The 18,435-nt window shown below is 34.6% G+C and overlaps 2 protein-coding genes across 2 annotated transcripts; one reads left to right on the top strand and one right to left on the bottom strand.

Moving 5' to 3' along the window:
- Positions 1-36: 36 nt before the first annotated feature.
- On the bottom strand, positions 37-2,803 carry LOC116191948 (tRNA-specific adenosine deaminase TAD2-like). Its single transcript, XM_031520312.1, has 3 exons — positions 2,234-2,803; positions 1,584-1,621; positions 37-645 (listed from the first exon to the last, which is right to left on the bottom strand). The coding sequence occupies exons 1-3, from the start codon at positions 2,315-2,317 to the stop codon at positions 486-488; spliced, it is 282 nt and encodes a 93-aa protein (XP_031376172.1). The 5' UTR covers positions 2,318-2,803; the 3' UTR covers positions 37-485.
- Positions 2,804-12,237: 9,434 nt separating this feature from the next.
- On the top strand, positions 12,238-16,603 carry LOC116191949 (protein CHLOROPLAST IMPORT APPARATUS 2-like). The gene is made up of 3 exons (XM_031520314.1): positions 12,238-14,112; positions 15,992-16,147; positions 16,315-16,603. Exons 1-3 carry the CDS (start codon positions 13,129-13,131, stop codon positions 16,360-16,362), a joined length of 1,188 nt encoding a protein of 395 aa, XP_031376174.1. The 5' UTR covers positions 12,238-13,128; the 3' UTR covers positions 16,363-16,603.
- The last annotated feature ends 1,832 nt before the right edge of the window (positions 16,604-18,435 follow it).

Here is an 18,435-nt window from a genome sequence, read left to right as displayed (position 1 = left end):
GTCCCGCTAATGTGGCACTTGATAAATTTTTTTTTTTTTAAAAAAAAAAGAACACCAGAAAACCTGAACATTTCACTTCTTCTTAATTCTAGCATGAACTTCTGAAAATTACATGTAAAAGCACAAACTTCCACCTTTTATGTCCCGTCTAGCATGACTGAATTCCCCATGAAATTCATGAGTAAAATTTAGAAATTAAAAAGGAAGATGTTCATCTTGTTCATTGGGTCATCGAAACTAGGTGACTGGCAAAACTATGGTTGCGACCCTACGATTTGTAAGACCCAACTGGCTGGGGACGTCTGCCATGTCAGTGGGATGTTTGCCACATCAGAAAAAATAATAATAATAATAATAATAACGAAAAACTAACAGACGCTATATGGGGAACAAAAGTGGAAGTTCATTTAAATTTTTAAAGCTCGTGCTAGGCCTAAGAAAAAGTGGAAATTTCTGGCTTAAGAAGAAGAAGAATTATTGAACAATTAAGGGAACCACAAGGCACATGGCACTAGATAGGAAAAACCGAGAAAAAAGATTATTGAACAATTAAGGGAACCACATGGCAGTTGACTTACATTTCTTGTCTCATTAGTTCGATTTCTTCCCGATGCAATTACTTTCCCATCCTCAACAATTACACAGCTGATCAAACAGATATAAGAACAGAATACCAAGTGATATAAATAGAGATATTTTCTTCCCAAATAGGAAAAAAAAATGCATCACAAGAAAGACGATGATATAAATGCAAGTGATATTGTTTGAGGCTGATAAAGAATCATCTCCTATAGAAACATAGTCTACAATCCAGTCCCACTGGTATTCATTATTTTAGTACCAAAAAACTCTTCCTTCTCCTTTCTCAAACAAAGGGAATTATCAGCACTCTTTGCCTTCAAGTGGTTATCCAGAGTCACTTCTTGAGATCAAATAAATGTCTTAAGTAGATATATTAATTACTATGAGCTCACAAAATGTACTAAGCTTGGATAAGAACAGACACTGAGAGTTTGAGCGTCTTGCAATAAGTACGGCACATATTTGGAACCTGAAGACTTAATGCGAAGAGGATCAACTAGATTTTCAACTAGGGGAATGAGGAGCTGGATTCAATATATGAAAGATCTAATAGAATATCGCTTTCTATCATTCAGGTCGTTTTAGGATAGGAAACTTGTAAATGTAGGTGAGAGAAGTAAACAATTATTGACAGGCAGATTGCTTGTCGATGGTAAAAAAGAGTTCTTCTTGTCGCTAAGGCATCTTTTACGTAGGCATCTGATATTTGGTACATCTATTGAAAGCTCAATATTATATTTTACCAACCCAATACAAGATTAAAGATCACAATGCCACGAATATATGGAAGACACGATTTAAGTGCTGATGTCAATCTAATAGCAGTGAGATATAGACAATGAACATAGACAATCCACAGAGTCGCTTTGATGACATAACAAGAAGAGAGAGAGCTTTTGTTTCTTGTTCTTAGATGTATGATTCCCTCCCCCCCCGGGCGATGAAAGCTAGACATAGAACATGTTATATTGAGTTAAATCTGAAATGCATGACAGGCTTACCCAACAGGAACTTCGAGGCTCTCCAAAGCAAGTTTTGCCTAACACATGAGAAATCGAAAAATCAACGAAACACAAGAAGGTAAGTCCAAGACCACAAAGTAGACAGAGAATCACCAAAGAGAAGGGACTTTATTAACATTTGAGGATACATAGTACTCTTGTTTAAAAATGATAAACGAGTCAGCACCAATGCAAACATTAGCCATCACCAGAAACACATTGACCTTCGTGATTCCTTAGCATTAGCTAATTTACCTTCACCTATGAAAATGAAGAATGATGACGGGAAAAGTGATATGAGACAATGACTACACCCAGATAGTTTATTACTTGGAAAAGCCTCAGCATTCATGTCTCCCTACCAGAGTGCATATTCATATAGTTTAGTTGAACAACAAGAACTTGCAAGAAATCCTCATGAAGTTTGTGAAAACGAGGGAGAATAGCGAAAATCACGAGCTCTGCCAGTGTGTCTCTTCCAAATCACCCATCATAACAACCAACATTGCTTGCCCAACTTGGTTAACTCCCAATTACAGAAACTGAGCAGGAATGAATCTTCACACGCTACGTATCACCAAAGCTGGCCCGTACCAGCCGCATAATCGACATCTCGCTGAAACCCAAATGTGAGAAAGTCGACGGATTACCTGTTGAACGGCGAGCTCCATGAAAGAGAGAGAATCAGCAGCAGCAGCAGGGCAGCGTTCTTGCTGTTCTCCGGAAGAGGCCATCTCTCTCTCTCTCTCTCTCTCTCTCTCTATGTATATACCTTCTACCCTTCCTCAGCCCCGCCTGAGGTCCACTTCCGCACCTCGTTTGCAGACCAGGTCGGGTCGCAGACAGTGAAATACTGCCAAGATATAGTGCTTCCGGAATTGACTGCTTCGCCGCAGATGCCCCCGGATGGCCGATATAATATGCTCCCTCTCGTTCCGTCGTCGCTCCGTCTGCCTGCTTATCGCCGAGATGTCGCAACCGGCGAAACTGATGTGCTTCCAAGCCAAGACAGAGCTGCTGGAGCGGAGGGGAGGGGTTTGGTCGCTGGGGCGGTCGGTGTTAGGCCGACGGAGCAGGAGGCGGAGGGTGGCGCGGGGTTGAGAAGAGGCGGCGGTGAAGGATCGGGGGAGAAGAGAGAGGGGGAGGAGGAGCAGAGAGAGAGAGAGAGAGAGAAGTGGGGCATATTTTAAAATTTTTCAAAATTGTGGGTCGTTTGTAAATTTTCAAAAGATTGAAAGTTTAGTGCAGTAGAGGGGAATCATTTTCAGACCGCACCGAATCGAACCGAGCCGAGCCGAGCCGATAATCTTTTCGTTGGGCCGTTCCGAATCGGTCCGACCTGTCCTATTGTCCTAACAAGTCAAGCCTTTTTCTTGTCATCATCGATCCTAAGCAAGCGGACCACAAAAGTTCACAGATTTGAGTCTGAGGGATCGCAGATTTTCTTGACGAAATGCCTCCTCCAATTCCTATTTTTCTTTCGCAAAATAATCGTTCGAGCGGCATGCAGGTCTGAAAGAACTCATTTCAAGTTAGAAATTCAAACTTAAAACGGTTCATTGGTGTCCTAATGAATATTCTTTCTATTTCAATAATCAACTAATGAATATTTCATTTTGAATATCTCATAATACTTTATTTCTTACGACATAACAAAGAGACTTTTGATATTAGTGAGGGGGCATGGAGTGATACACGTCATCGTCTAGTGATGTAGAGGTTTCAAGTTTAATTTATATGGTGGGACTACTCATACCATTACTATCGATATAGATAGATGGTATAGATATAGATATATTAGTACATGATCCATATGTAGTCCTTGACTAAAATGAATGTTAGATACAAATTACAATATCAATTAAAATCCAAAAACCAGAAAACTTCGGTAATTCCAAGATGTCTGCTGCTCCAAGTATTAAACGTAATTCTACTTTTTTGGGTTATTTCCTCTTGGACAGTATTATATGATTGCTGAGTTTTGATTGAACTTGAACCAAAACCTATGCACCAGAAAAAAAAAATTGAAGGATCATGTTTGGATCCAATGACTTATGTTCCTATCATGTTGTACTTATTTAGTTTATTACTTGATGAGCATGTTGCAGGATAATCCAAGATAAGGCTGCTTCAGACTGACCCGATTCCTTTAGTCGACTAATTACAAATCATCTTTTACAGGTGGGGCTGGCAATTCCAAACAAGCCGAATATCTCGAATATCGGATGAGGCTCAGACGCTCACTGATTTTTCAGTAGCATCAGTTGAACTTACCACAAGGTCGAAAATAACAAGAAATCAAAAATGTGAGAAATGATTGGAAGTTCAACGCCTTGGAATGGGTCAGTGCCATGAGTGCTTATAGGATCACCGCGATTGGATTCTTAGAGGAACAAAGAAAAAACTCATTTACAATTTCATCGCCTCTCTATGGCCAAAAAGAAAAGAAAAAAAAAGGCCTCGCTGGATTGATTACAAGTCATTGGCCAATTTAATGTAAAATTGTGCTACCTCGATAGAGAAAAGGAAAACTAACAAAACATATGCATCACATGTGGAGGTACACTAGTTTTAATAAATATGCAATGAATAGTAATTGAGACTGTTAGTAGCAATATAATTAATTAACCATTTAAAAATCTTCCAATTTAATAAAATATTATCACTTGAAATTTGAAATTAATCATTGAAAAGTTTTATTGTTTTTAGAAGAATACATGTTTTGTTAAGAATCTAGATAATTATAATAATAACAAATGATATATATGTACAAAAATGAAACCTTACAGCATATAGGGTTAACAAAAAAAACTAAAAAATATTAATCAATTCACCAAAAAAAATAATAATCAGCCGCGCGTAGAATTCCCCAAAAAGAAATACCATATGCCACGAATTTGATAAACTTAGAGTCGTACAAGAGGAAACAATTGAAAGCTAGTAGATCTTACGGACATATAATATTTAAAAACGTGGATATCATAAAACTATTTTCAAGAAAAGGTTATGAGCTTAATGTTTATGGTAAATCTGCATTAAGAATTAGATAAATTTATGATGCATATTAAATAAGCCAATTAGTTACAAAAATTATTATGAAACCATTTAAATTTACTCTAATTTTATAGAAGATTATCATTTATTTGAAAACATTTGAAATTTAAACTTAACTCATCGGCGACGACGACGACAACAACTACTATAATAATAATAATATAATAATAATAATATTATTATTATATTATTATTATTATTATTGTTACTATTATTATTAGGGAAAATTATAGTTTTGGTCCAATAGCTTTCGTTATAGAAAACTATAATTTTGATCCTATATTTTTATTTATATCCTATATCTTTTCTTATTTTTCTGTTTTCATCATTCCGTTAATTAAACTGTTAAATTTGATCACATGGAACCCAATAAAATGCCAACATCATAATCATATATACAATAACACGTGGATAAAATGTGGATGCCACGTTACTGTCTTAAATTAAAGGAAAAATATGACTAGAAAATTAGAAAAGAAAGAAAGAATAGGAAATAAACAGATAAATAAAAACAAAGAACACCTAAAACCATCCCAGCTACAGCTACCATCATCTCTGATTGCAGACCTTTCAGAGCACGAGTTGATAAAAAAATTGAACACTTCATTGATGACCCAAATCATGTCGACTGATCATCTCAGCTTCCATTGCAGGCGCAATCTAAGTTCCACTGATACTTCTTTCTCCTTCCTACCTCCTTGCGTCTTTCTTCAAGGCAAATTTTTTTGTTTATAAAATTTAAACAACGGAGTCGATCAATTTCTTGAAAGTTGCTCGATGAATCAATTTATCTTCATGAGTTTGACGAAATTAAGAATTAGAGTTGTTTAACTGCCGAAACTTTTTTTTGATTATGAACTTCAATTTCGAAAGGATTTAATGAGTTTAAAGTCACTATAATTATGAGGAGAATTTTATATGAAGGGAAGATGCATATGAGGCTAAGGATATCGAGGTGCGGTTCGGGGATAGATGCTAGAGATGGAACGATTGGGACCAAAAAAAATGAAAAGCCCAGTAGTTCCAGTCTTCCAGCAATGAAAAGCAAGATCGCCATTTGGGGGTAGCCGCTAGAGATGGTGGCTATGCCGCTACTGGCCAGATCATTTCCAGTTTTTGTTCTCTTTTTCCTCTTTCCTTTTTTTACCTTTTACCATTTGTAATATTTTCTTTCCCTGATTTTCCATTTTTATTATGCCTGGCGTGGACATCCAATCCTGATTCCATGTCAAAAAAGTTAACGGTGTAAATAACGGAAGGAGAAATATAGAAAAGTAACGAAAGGTATATGATAGAAATATAAAAGAAAATAGAAATGGGATGAAAATGGAAAAGTGATGAAAGTTACAGAACTAAAACCATAATTTTCCCTTATTATTCTTATTACAACAGGTAAATACTTACTATATATAAGTAGATAACAGATACATGAAAATGAATCATGCAACGCATGGAATATACAAAGTAATTTCATTTACTACAAGAGGGCAGATGCGTATTTGATTCTTTACATGGGTTGATACTGTATTTCCTCTTTTTATTTTTTTAATCTCATCATTTATGTTACAATAAATATTTTATTTGGTCTTTTAATCATTTTAGCAGTTGAATTATCCCAGATGCTAGAATTTTTGCATTCTTAACGTTTCTTGAATTTATTTGTTTTAATTTCTAAAAAACATTCGATTTTTTTTTAAAGAGCAAAACTATCGAGAGGAAGAGGGGGTGATGGCAGCTCACCCCCTTGCCCCTTGTTTGTGGTTGTTTGCTTTTGATTGTTTCCTTGCTTTTCTTTTAATTTAATTGATTATATTGCTTTACTTTTAAAATAAAATAAAACTATTTTTGAAATGCCACATCTGTAAAAAAAATATATATATATATATATATATATATACACATGGCATCAACTTAGTAGCCATGTCGATAAAATTTAACTGCCAGATTAGTTAAATGACCAAATAAAAAATGTTTATCGTATTATAGGATAAGATTGAGTCAAAAAAATGAAAAGGATGAACTCGAACATTAATTCAAACATAAAGGACCAAATATGTACTTATCCCTTAATACAATCTGGAAATAGTAAACCTCCTGCACATAATATACAAATTATAAGTTGGCTTAAAAAACTGAGAAGTAATTAAGCTAGAAAGAAAGGGACAATTAGAGATTGAGTGACAAGAGATCGAGGCAATGAAGGATTCTTAGGCTGCGTTTGATTGGTAACAATGATTTTTCCAGAGGAAACTATTTACAAGTAGAATGAATTCAAAGAAATTAAAGTAATTTATTTCAGATGTTTAGAACGATATTATATAATACAAAACTTATTTATGAGGCCGATTTTTTGAAAATAAACTTCCCACAACGATTAGTCGCGCTGACTGTCTTGCCATAATTCTTGACAGAGGTCGCAACCAGGAAGCCAAACACAAAATGAGGATCAGAGCCGTTGAGGTCTTTGGAGGCCTTTTAAGCAGCAGCATACCGACTTTTGTTGCGCTTGTGGTGGCCGAGCTGAATGTGGTCACCACCTAGATTAGGCGATCCCAAATCTGCAAGTTGAACAGCTGGGGTCCGTCATAATTCCCAAAAATGTTTTACAGAGATTTTATCTGTGAATTATTTTTCGAAAATGATAAATAATATTATTGGTTAATCAAGATGAATTAAGTTGATTTTGAAATTTTCCGGGACATAAGACATAAAAAATAAGGAAAATGAATTGCCTACAGTACCATTTCACCCAAACAAAGCGATCGAGGCCTTCAAATGATAGCGTTAATAGTATATATCCATTTGACGCGGATACCATCCGTGGATGTTTTATACAAATTATATGCCTATGATTAATGAAAATTCTATCACTTATAAAAAAAAAATCCACAGAATATCAATATAATATAGGTATATATATTTATATATTTATATAAATGCCCGACCCCACTCATCTTAGCAATAAACGTCCGAGTTTGCCCATTTCAATGAACGAATTGGCAAATCCTGAAGATAGATAACATTTAATTATCAATGACTTAATTAGTATTCCCCAAATCTTTTATCTATTTATTTTTTTCTTTTATGTTTACTTTCTTAACGTCAATTTAACGATAATTAAACATGTTAAGGTCTTTCAGCAAAAAAAAAAAAAAGTGTTACGGTCAGAACAATAGGTCAAAACTTCAAATTGTCTGCCGCAAAGAAAAGAAGGCATCTTGATGAAAATATGTAGCTGTAAAACCCTCGCTTCTAGGGTTTATCCGATTTATAAGGCCATAACATGCCCATATCAGGTTCTTCAAGATAAGGTGTCAGTATTTTGTGAATATGATGGGGCCATGTTGTTTTGTGGCCAAGGATATATCTGTCCCGATAGATACCGTTTTCATCCTTCGAAGATTTTAAATAAACAATGCTACTTTTATTTTGTCCTCACCTTTTATAATACAAAAACAATATTAACAACAATACCGCTCTTGACATTGGTATTATAATCTCCAAAATCATGAGGATACTTTCTTTTTCCCAGTGAGATCACTGGTGTTTTCAACTTAACAGTTGATCATATTAATCCCATTCGTGTATTGTTTTGGTCCTAACTATGAGACATTTTGGGTTCAAATTAATCTCCCTGCACTGCAGGTAATAAAATTGATCCATTGAAAACTCAGTTAATTGCTAAACCCCTTTTTTGCGGTTGAGAGCAAACTCATTTTAAATAGACAACTCTTGTAAGAGACGTACATCTACAGAACTAGGCTCATGTATAGATGAAAGATAGAGGAACTGTCACTATCTTTTTGTAAAACTATTATTGCTCTAGAATGAAATATAAGATATCTGGATGAAAATAGAAAAAGAGGAGAAAAAGTTTTTTTGTAAATTCAGGGATAATGTCTCGAGAAAACCTTACAACATGTGCATATGAAGTTTAAGATTATCAGAACCGCCTGCTTTGAATATAAATATTATTAAAAACTGGCATGATTTATTAGTATTTATTACTAATCTATATATATATGTGTGTGAAGTTGTATCACAACAATAAATAGGAGTAGAAAGGTAATTTTCTAAATAGTATAAGGTCACATATGTAAACGTCTAAATAATATTTAAGATTAAAAAATACTATCTTAAAGAAAATAAGTGCTATCTTAATGATATATGTGCATGGATTAAATGCATATAAATAACGATGCAATTATAAATATGTACAATTAAATCATTTTAATTAAATAATTGTCAAAAAATATCGTCCATAGATCTACATATTTATAAATAACATATATTTATATATACTTTACTCTCACTCCATTAAATTAGATTAAAATTATAAATTTATATTGATTAAGTCTTTATTTCTCAAAATATTTAATAATTTTAGTCGATATACATATATAATATTAAAGAAAATAATATTTGATATTGTAGCTGTCACTTTAAATTGTCTTTAATTCGTTATTAGTAGTATTTGAATACTTTAGAAAGATATCTCTTATTAAACATTTTAATTGGAATGTCAAATTTTTAAAATTATCATTAAAAATAAACACCTTTAACTAAAACTCGTGCATCGCATGGGTAAAAAGCTAGTTAATATTATGATTCTACTTCATAATGTATAACGCGGTGAGCAAAAAAATATAAAATTCTCAAGATGACAGAATTTAAGACACATAGGCTCCGTCTGATTTTACAATCACGTTTTTAAAATTTTAACTCTAACTTTAACTATACTTACTACACAACAAAAATCAACAACACAATTATTACATTTTTCTTTTTCTTCAATTTTTTAACCATTCAATTCAATTTTCAATATTAAATTCTTTCAACTATCCATTACTTTTTTCACAATTCAACAATACAATTATTATTTTTTCTCAACTATTCATTACTTTTTCACACTTTTTCTCATAATTCAACAACACAATCATTACAACTCAATTAAAATCAAAACTCAACTCTACTTAACTCTAAAACCAAACACTTCTATATAATTTATCTATTAGCTTATTCCCTATCTTATTTTGGGTGGGAATTTTCTATTAGCTTATATCCCTATCTTGAATTTCGTACGTGAAATTAAGACCTGCGATATTTAAGGGTAGTTCTGAAATATACCGTCTGAAAGTGCCTCTCCCTTCCCGAAAAATCTGAAAAAGTACGAGAGGCAGTTGCCACATGGAAAATTGACTAGTACACCAAAGAAAATCTAATAAAGGATATGTACTTGTCTCTTTTTTCAATTTAGGTGGTCTTGCGATATTTTCTTATTTCTTTTCGTAAATAAATTGGGGGATATCCTTTAATTTTGCTTCCTATATGGACCATATCACCGAGCTCGATCAATGCCCCATACCTAGATATGTTTTTTTTTTATCCCCTTAAATAAGAAAATTCCGTAGCAATTACTAATAAAAGTGAATATGTATGCTTTAGTTAATGGTGATTGAATTTTACAGAGAAAGAATTTGGTGCAAGACTAGAGACTAAAAGATCCAAGTTTAATTCTTATAAGTTGAGAGTCATTCATTTTTTTATCCCTGACTATTTCTTTTAAGCCCATGAACCTCGTTTATGAAAAGAAACAATATATTAAAATTTTAAATAAACATTTTTAAGATCTTCATAATTTACTGAAATTTTAAGTAAAATTCTTCGCCAGCTATGAAATTTTACTTGTCTCGTAAGTAATTTGATTTCAAATAATTTTACTTTAAATATGCGTAATTTAACTGAGTAGCAAAGCGAATAAAAGGTATTACTATATATAAAAGAGTTGCAAGATTTAATTTACCTAAAAACCTAGATAAATCTAAAAGAGCATAAACAATACAATTTTTTCGATTATAAAGGAGAGAATGAGTTTAATACAAGTATAGACAGAGCGAAATAAAGGAATAGAAATCTCACGAGAGAAAATTGAATGCAAGACTTCTTGGTTGGTTCCAAGTTAGCTACTATTACATACCATTGTCTTAAAACTCCCTAAACATAACCTGGTATTTGTGTCCCAATAAACACACTGCTTCTAACTTTTACGACAAAGTATAAAGTTCACAAGAATACTACAAGATAGATTTTCTGTTGAGATATGCACCTTACATCTTTTCGATAATGCGAGCTATAAATTTTGTACAGTACATATACAAAAGAATAAATCGCACGAGCATGCGGACGAAACCATTCCACGGCATCGAGTAAACTGTCAATCTACATATAGGTAACCGATCAAAATCAAAAAGATAATAATACGGGTAAGAATATTTATTTTCAATGAAAAGGATGAGGGAAGAGAAGATAAGCCAATGAAGAAATTTGATTATCTAATCATAAGCCATTGAACCTCACAACACCAACGTATGACACCCAACAGCCACTCAATCTAAGCCGCATAAGACACCGAAAAGCTAAAGAGGAAGCTCAAATCATTGCCCTTATTGCCAAATTTCCATCCTATGATCAGATCATCTCTCTCTCTCTCTCTCTAATTCAAGCTAGAGCTCCATATGGGTGGAATCAACCACCATTAAAGAGCAGTCCACGTCAGCCCTAGAAATCTGTGCTGGCCAATCGGAACATGCCAAGTCAGAAGATAAGAAACCTTTCCCGTAAGGGAGTGATATTCCTCTTTGCAGGTGATATGGGGGTGGCATAATCTCTAGAAAGAATCCAACTACGACATCTCCCGATTGCCCATTATTGACCTTTTCCCAAAATTTCTTTAACCCCCAAGGTGACCTTGTCGCCCATACTTCTTCTTACATACAGAAATATATATACATACATATATATATATATATTATATTGTGTTTTGCATGCAATCTTCCATGCATGTTTAAGTGCAATTATGCTTTTGAAAATTATATAGCCAGCCCTCTCTAATCTACTAAACACATAAAAGTCTAATGTTTCGTTTGGTTTCGTAGTTAAAATTATAAAAATTTTAACTTTAACTTTAACTCGATACACTACACGACAAAAATATACATTTTTCAAGTAAAAAATTTTAATTTTAACTTTAACTCAACACACTACACAATCATTTGTCATTTTCCACAATGAAAATCAAAATTACTTTAACTCTGAAACTAAACTCACCATAAAAGTCTATTGACTTTCGGGTAAATGGCAAAAATTTGTTCAAATCGAGAAATAGCCCTTGCGCTTATATAATCAGGGGAAAATTCTACAGCGTCTTCAATATGAATTGCCACCAGTGTTCATAAATTTTCTTTTTCAAAAAAAAAAAGAAAAGAAGAAGACTATATAGTTATGGTGCACACGATACACATAGAAGACTGTCTGTTGCTTTGGTACAACTTTGCAAGTGACGGTAAAGATTAATTACGTGCTTCTTACACCGCATTCGGGTTCGTCTGGCTTGATAATTTATCTGTACATGCATAGATATGGTCTCGCATCATGAAAATCTTGAGGAGTAATACTTGCTTTTATTGGTTGGGAGTGAAAGAAGAGAGTTGTTGATGACAAGTGAGGAACGAGGCCAATCTAGTAAATGAGGAATAAATAATTGAGATGGAGATATATATATATATATATATATATACACACACATATATAGAGACAGAGAGGGAGGGAGGGGTGGTCCACAAAAAAGACCTGCAAAATTAGCATTGTCCCTTCCTCTGTTCGCATCGCCTCTCCCCTCTGTTATGTTAAAACACTTCGAAACCTCTTTACTAGCCCTGCCCTGCTCGGCGTCCACCTCCGTCACTCCACTCCATACTCTCTCTCTATCTCTATCTATCTCTGAGGGTGAGTGTGTGTGTCTCTGTGTCTGTCTGCCCACTCCATTCATTGGACCTCTCCCTTTATCTGCTCTTCCCTTCCCCGTGACCTCCTCCTCTGCGCTCCCCAGTTTTCTTGGTTCCTCTCTCTCTCTCTCTCTCTCTGCTCGAGAAAGCAGAAAGAGTGTTCCTTTTTCCCTCAACTGTGACAAATTTTGGGCCTTTCTCCTTCGGTCCTTTCCCAATTCGGCAAAACCTTCCCCTTCTCAGTTTGATTGAGCCGCGCCAAACTACTCTCAACCTCTGGGTTTCTGGGAACATCCTAGGATGTTGCAATGGTGTTCTTTTCAATGTTGAATCGGGTCTGGTAGCTTTCAGGTATTGGGGGAAGGCTTTTTGCTGGCTAATAAAGAGCTTTTCCGATTGTCGAATTCCCTTTCGGAAAAAAAAGAGGGGGTTCTTTGAGAATCTTCTGCAGAGGTTTAAGGGGTTTAGCTCGATCCTTGCTATTAGTAGAAGCTTCTCTGCGTCTTTCTGAAGTCTACCCCCGATTCGGAATCCAGTATTTCTGTCGGTCCGTCTGAGTTCGCCGACCTTATGCGTAATTTGGATTGAACCTTTGCAAGGTTTAGCTTCGCATCCTCTGTTTGTTTTGCCAAGTGGAGCTCAGTTCCACCGTAATTCAATCCAAACTCAAGGCTTCTTGAGGCCAGGCCTCGATTTCAACCGGAACAATGTCCTCCTTTCTGAGCGGAGGTGGGAGAACCTATGGTTTTGATCTCGAAATTGTCAAGCCCCGATTGACATCGCCCCGGACCTCGCCGATGTCCTCTTCACCCACCTCGACCATCTCGGAGTCCAGCAACTCTCCACTCTCGATCTCCACCCGGAAGCCTCGGACCCCTCGGAAGCGGCCCAATCAGACATACAACGAGGCGGCCGCCCTCTTGTCCCAAGTCTACCCCAGCATTTTCCCAGCAGACAATCCCCACAAATTCTCCAAGCTGCCTTGCGAGTTCTTCCCCAATGAGCCCGAATCCTCGGACTTGTTCCTGCCCTTTCGGGAAATCGACAGTTCCGACAATTTCCTGCCAATCCACGATAAACCAAGGTTCCAAACCGAGCAGAAGCTGTCGCCAGCTTCCGGGGAAATCCAATCAAAGGCCTCGGACCTGCCCGAGGAATCGCAGGAGGACTTCGATTTCGATGCAGAATCAATCATCCTCGACGAGGAAATCGATGAGGGAATCGACAGCATCATGGGGAATCTTGGCGTGGGTGCGGGTTCAATCGTCGAGCCTACCGGCGGATTGCCGAAATCCGGGGCGAGGTGGGAGCCGGGGCTTGGGACGGGGAGCCGAATCGGGTCGATGAGGGTATGGAAGCGGGCGGAGGAGATGAGCTACTGGTGGAACTTCCCCACCGTCGATGTCCTCGAAATCTCCCCCAAGCTGAGCTCCGCTCCAAGCCCGTCGGCCGAGAAGAAGACGACGACCACGACAAAGAAGAAGGCCAAGAAGAAGGCCGAGAAAGTGAAGTCATTGTCGGAGCTCAAAACCCCAGAACCGCCGAAGGAGGAGCCGACTCCGCAGCCGCAAGCGAAACCGGGGCTGATGCTGAAGCTGGACTACGACGGCGTCCTGGGCGCCTGGTCCGGCAAGGGCTCACCGTTCTCCGACGAGGCTCCGGGCTCCGACGCGCCGGCTGCCGACGTTTCCGTACGTCTCTGACCGATTTCCTCCTTCCTTGCTCTAAACCGAACCGTTAAATTTCTCATCTGCCGGAGCTTTGGGAACAGTTAGTGAAGTTAGTTATGCTAGGTGGCATGGCGCGTGCTCTCACGCGCGGTCGCGGAATTGGCTTTTCTTTTTTTCTTTTTTTCTGTTTTGCCATAAATGGGGAGCACTTTTTCGTTTCTTCCTTTTTATTTTTATCTAATCTAATCAATCATTGCCTTGAAAAAAAAGGTGACCTTTTACATATATATATATATATATATATATATATATTATTTTCTCGATTACAATCGAATCCGCATACGTGTAGAAGATAATCAACAGAAGAGGAAAATTAAATAGGTGTGCAAAGTCCTATTAGTGAGAATTAAATCATAATATCGCAGTCCTAATTGAGAATCTGACATTGTCCTAAACATATGTATGTACTACGCTTTAGTTCATCTCAATTAAATTCTCTCTCTTTTTTAAATATTCTCAAAAATCGATTTTTCGAGTTAGTAATACATTTTTCTTTTCTGTGATGAATCAAATTTTGAGATAATTAATTATTTCCTTTTTGTGGGTAAGTAGGGACTATGATAATTATAAAGCAATTGCATGAAAGTGTACAATGGCTATTAATAAAAAGTGTATTGCTATATCTTCCTAATAATAAATATAAGAATCCTTTTAATTCAAAATTTCACATATAATATCCAAAGACTATCAATAGATGTGAGTGAAAATTCAAATTAAGAGGATTTCTAGACACACAATTTAGGAAGTTTTAACATTTTTTAATAAAAAAAGCACACCATTTTGTTTTTCTGTGATGAATCAATTTTTCAGATAATTAATTATTTCTTTTTTGTTGGTAAGTAGGGACAATGATAATTATAATTCACAAAGGGCTTTTTTTTTTTGGTAAATGACAAAGGGCTTATATTAAGTGTATTGCTATTAATAAAAAGTGTATTGCTATATCTTCCTAATAATAAATATAAAAATATTTTTAATTCAAAATTTCATTCACAATAGCAAGAATTGTAATTTATATAATATCCAAGGACTATCAATAGATGTGAGTGAAGATTCAAATTAAGAAGATTTCTAGACACAATTTAGAAAGATTTAGCATTTTTTTAATAAAAAGCACACCAGCTTTGTATTCTATATATGCGTAAAATAATTATTTCAAGAAAAAATATATATGCAATAATTTGCATTTTCAAGCACATGTGGCGGTAGGCCCATTTTTTTAAGAAAAAGAAAAGAATTTATCAAATTTATTAATAGTGTTTAATAGGAAATGGGACCCTTGACATTCTTTGCTCGATACTTTGTGGGACCCATTTGGTGGGTACCTCTTGTTTTTCTCTTCTACTAAGACATAAATGTAAGTTTTCTTGTTTTATTAAAATATATCGAAATAAATATATGGATCTTCCAAAATGCCGGTTTGATTTCAAAATGCCGTGCTTTGTTATGATATGAGAAAATCTTATTCGGCCAACGATGTTGGAGCTGATTAAACAATTTCGTGTCGGTCAATTTCGAACTATATATAGAGCTCAAATGGACATTTTGGCTTTAACTTTGGCGTAATCAAGCCTTAAATTTGTCTTCCAAATGGACAGTCTTAGAGTTTAATGAATTTACTCGAGACAAACATTTTTTAATATAAATTGTTTTATTTATTCTGCGTAAATAAATATTTATGAGTTTATTGTGTACTTTTATGTGGTATAAAATAAGACTTACTATAGAAATGTGTTGGGAAACGACAAAACTTTTGTCCCTCGTGCACATTTTATTTGATTGCCTTGATTATTTAACTACAAGCATTGAATCATTTTGTGTTTTCAATCGGCTGTGGCAGGCCAGGTTGGCTCAAATCGACTTATTCACGGAGAATGACATCGTTAGAGAAGCGAGCGTTTTACGGTACAAGGAAAAGAGACGCACACGTCTCTTTGCGAAGAAGATCAGATACCAAGTCAGAAAAGACAACGCCGATCAACGGCCCCGAATGAAGGTAACGAGACTTTGGCATCAACATAATGCTCTTTTGATAAACTTGTATAATTTATTTATATTTCCTTATAAAAGAAACTTCGCTCATCGTTTATTCTATTAGGGATACAACATTGTACTATTCTTCCCGCAATTATTCTGATATATATATTTTTGACATTATGGCAGGGTAGATTTGTAAGAGGGCCGAATTCGACTACGAACGACCAGAGATAATATTTAATTTTTTTTGGCTCCTAGAAAATAAGCTTTTTATTTTTGAGCCTTTATGGCTGCGAGAATGATCTAATTTTGATTTCTCATGAGCATTTATACTTCTTTCCGGGCCATTCTTTAAAAGCTTTATTTTCGCTTGCACATATTTTAATCTCTAATTCTTGATGTTAATTATTTTTCCTCTAATTTCTCACGCAAAGGAGGAACAGATGAGATGATAATGAGTAGCATATTCTAACTAGACCATCTTTAATTTTGAGATTATTTCTGAGATGTTTGTTTTGTGGGGGAAAAAGGGCAAGTAAAGCAAAAAAAAAAAAATCTCTTCATCTACAGTAGGGGTAGTTTTAAATTACAAAACCTTAGGTGATCTCATTTTACCACAGGAAACGAAATACTAGTAAAATTACAATAAGTAAGTGAACAGGCGTAAATACATATGCACAAGTCATGTGCATAGATTTATGCCATAACAATGTTAATTTTTTTTCCCACCACATATTTCCATGAGATAGAATAACACAAGGTTTTCTCATTTTTTTTTAACTGATAATAGATGGTTCAATTAACCTCCCTGTGTTATGGATGCATATTTTCTTCAGAGTTCAGTGAATCGCTCTTTTTTATTGAAGAAAATGATCACAAAAGCTCCACAAGGAAAAACAAATTCAAGAAAAAATGCGATAGTATTACCAACTACAAATATGTTCATTTTCATTGGAACTAGTTGAAACCGCGCTATGCGCGGTAAATTTTTATATTGAATATTTAACATGTATGATGTACAAATGGATAGAGATATAAAAATCTATATAATGAAAATCATATATTTTATCAAGTAGACATAATAAATATTATAAATTACAAAAGAACTAAATAACATGATGGCAAACAAATATAAAATCAAGCCATATGATTATATGCGAAGATCGTATGTACAAAGAGTTAATAATCCTATAGTATTAACCGATGGTTTGGCATGCGTGACTAGAGGACTTGTCCCATGAGTTTGTTGAGAATTCATTAAGAGTTGCAACACTCCTTGTTATATAAAAATATATTATGAATTTATAATTTGCATTGGTGCAACAGAAAAGGACGGATTTAGAGCTAGGAAACATTATTGTATATAAAAAGATGATGCAAAAAAGAAAAATTTTCATTTCGTATTTATAGGGCATTGGGTGCATTGTTCTTCAAAAAGTACAACTCATATCAAGAAATTCTTTCAAAATATTGAGAAATCTTTTAATTTTTCAAAAGAATAATTATATATACTATTACATGCAAATAATATAAATAAATAATCAAAATATGTCGAATATGACTCAAACAAAATATATTAAAATTCATTGAACTGAAATTAAAAGGTCAATTTAACGTAGTGTTGGAGGTTATCAAATAGATTGTTTGAGAAAGTAACGGCATTTTACTAGGAGTTAAGGGTTTTCAAATGGAGATTCTACATTCCGTGCTTCGGCTTTTACATATTATATATTGATTGAAACACTTCTTCTTCTTTTCTTTTCAACGAATCCATATATCAATCATTCAATATATATAGAGTAAAGTAGAATTAGGACATTTAATGAAGTGCATTAATAAAAATAAAAATGTAAACTATTTTGGAAATATAAATAAACGTATATAAAAATTTACAATTCACATTCACATGTACAATATTATACCTATAATTATAATGGTTATTATTAATGCTCAGTATAGCAGAATATAGCATGACGTATTATACCTAATATTGGTGATTTAAAAATAACTAAAAAAATATTAACGTTTATTTTTATAAATTATATGGAACTTTATTCTTTACCAAAAATTGACAAGTTATTTAAGTTTTTATTGCTGCATGCAGTATTTTATTTAAAACTACGATTAATAAAATGAGCTAATAGAAATCGTCAGAAATTAGTAAATCGACATACTTAAAAATGACTGCTATATAATGAGTGAAAATTACATGAATGGACTAGCACTTTTATTGGATTAAAGTATATCGGATATCGTAATAATTAATTCGTACATAGTTGTATGTTTTATCTTTATAGAAATTAATAG

Source organism: Punica granatum, unplaced genomic scaffold, assembly GCF_007655135.1.
Source record: "Punica granatum isolate Tunisia-2019 unplaced genomic scaffold, ASM765513v2 Contig00635, whole genome shotgun sequence".
NCBI lineage: Eukaryota > Viridiplantae > Streptophyta > Magnoliopsida > Myrtales > Lythraceae > Punica > Punica granatum.
The sequence above is the reverse complement of the archived record's forward strand: the minus strand, read 5'-3'. Positions and strand labels throughout refer to the sequence as shown.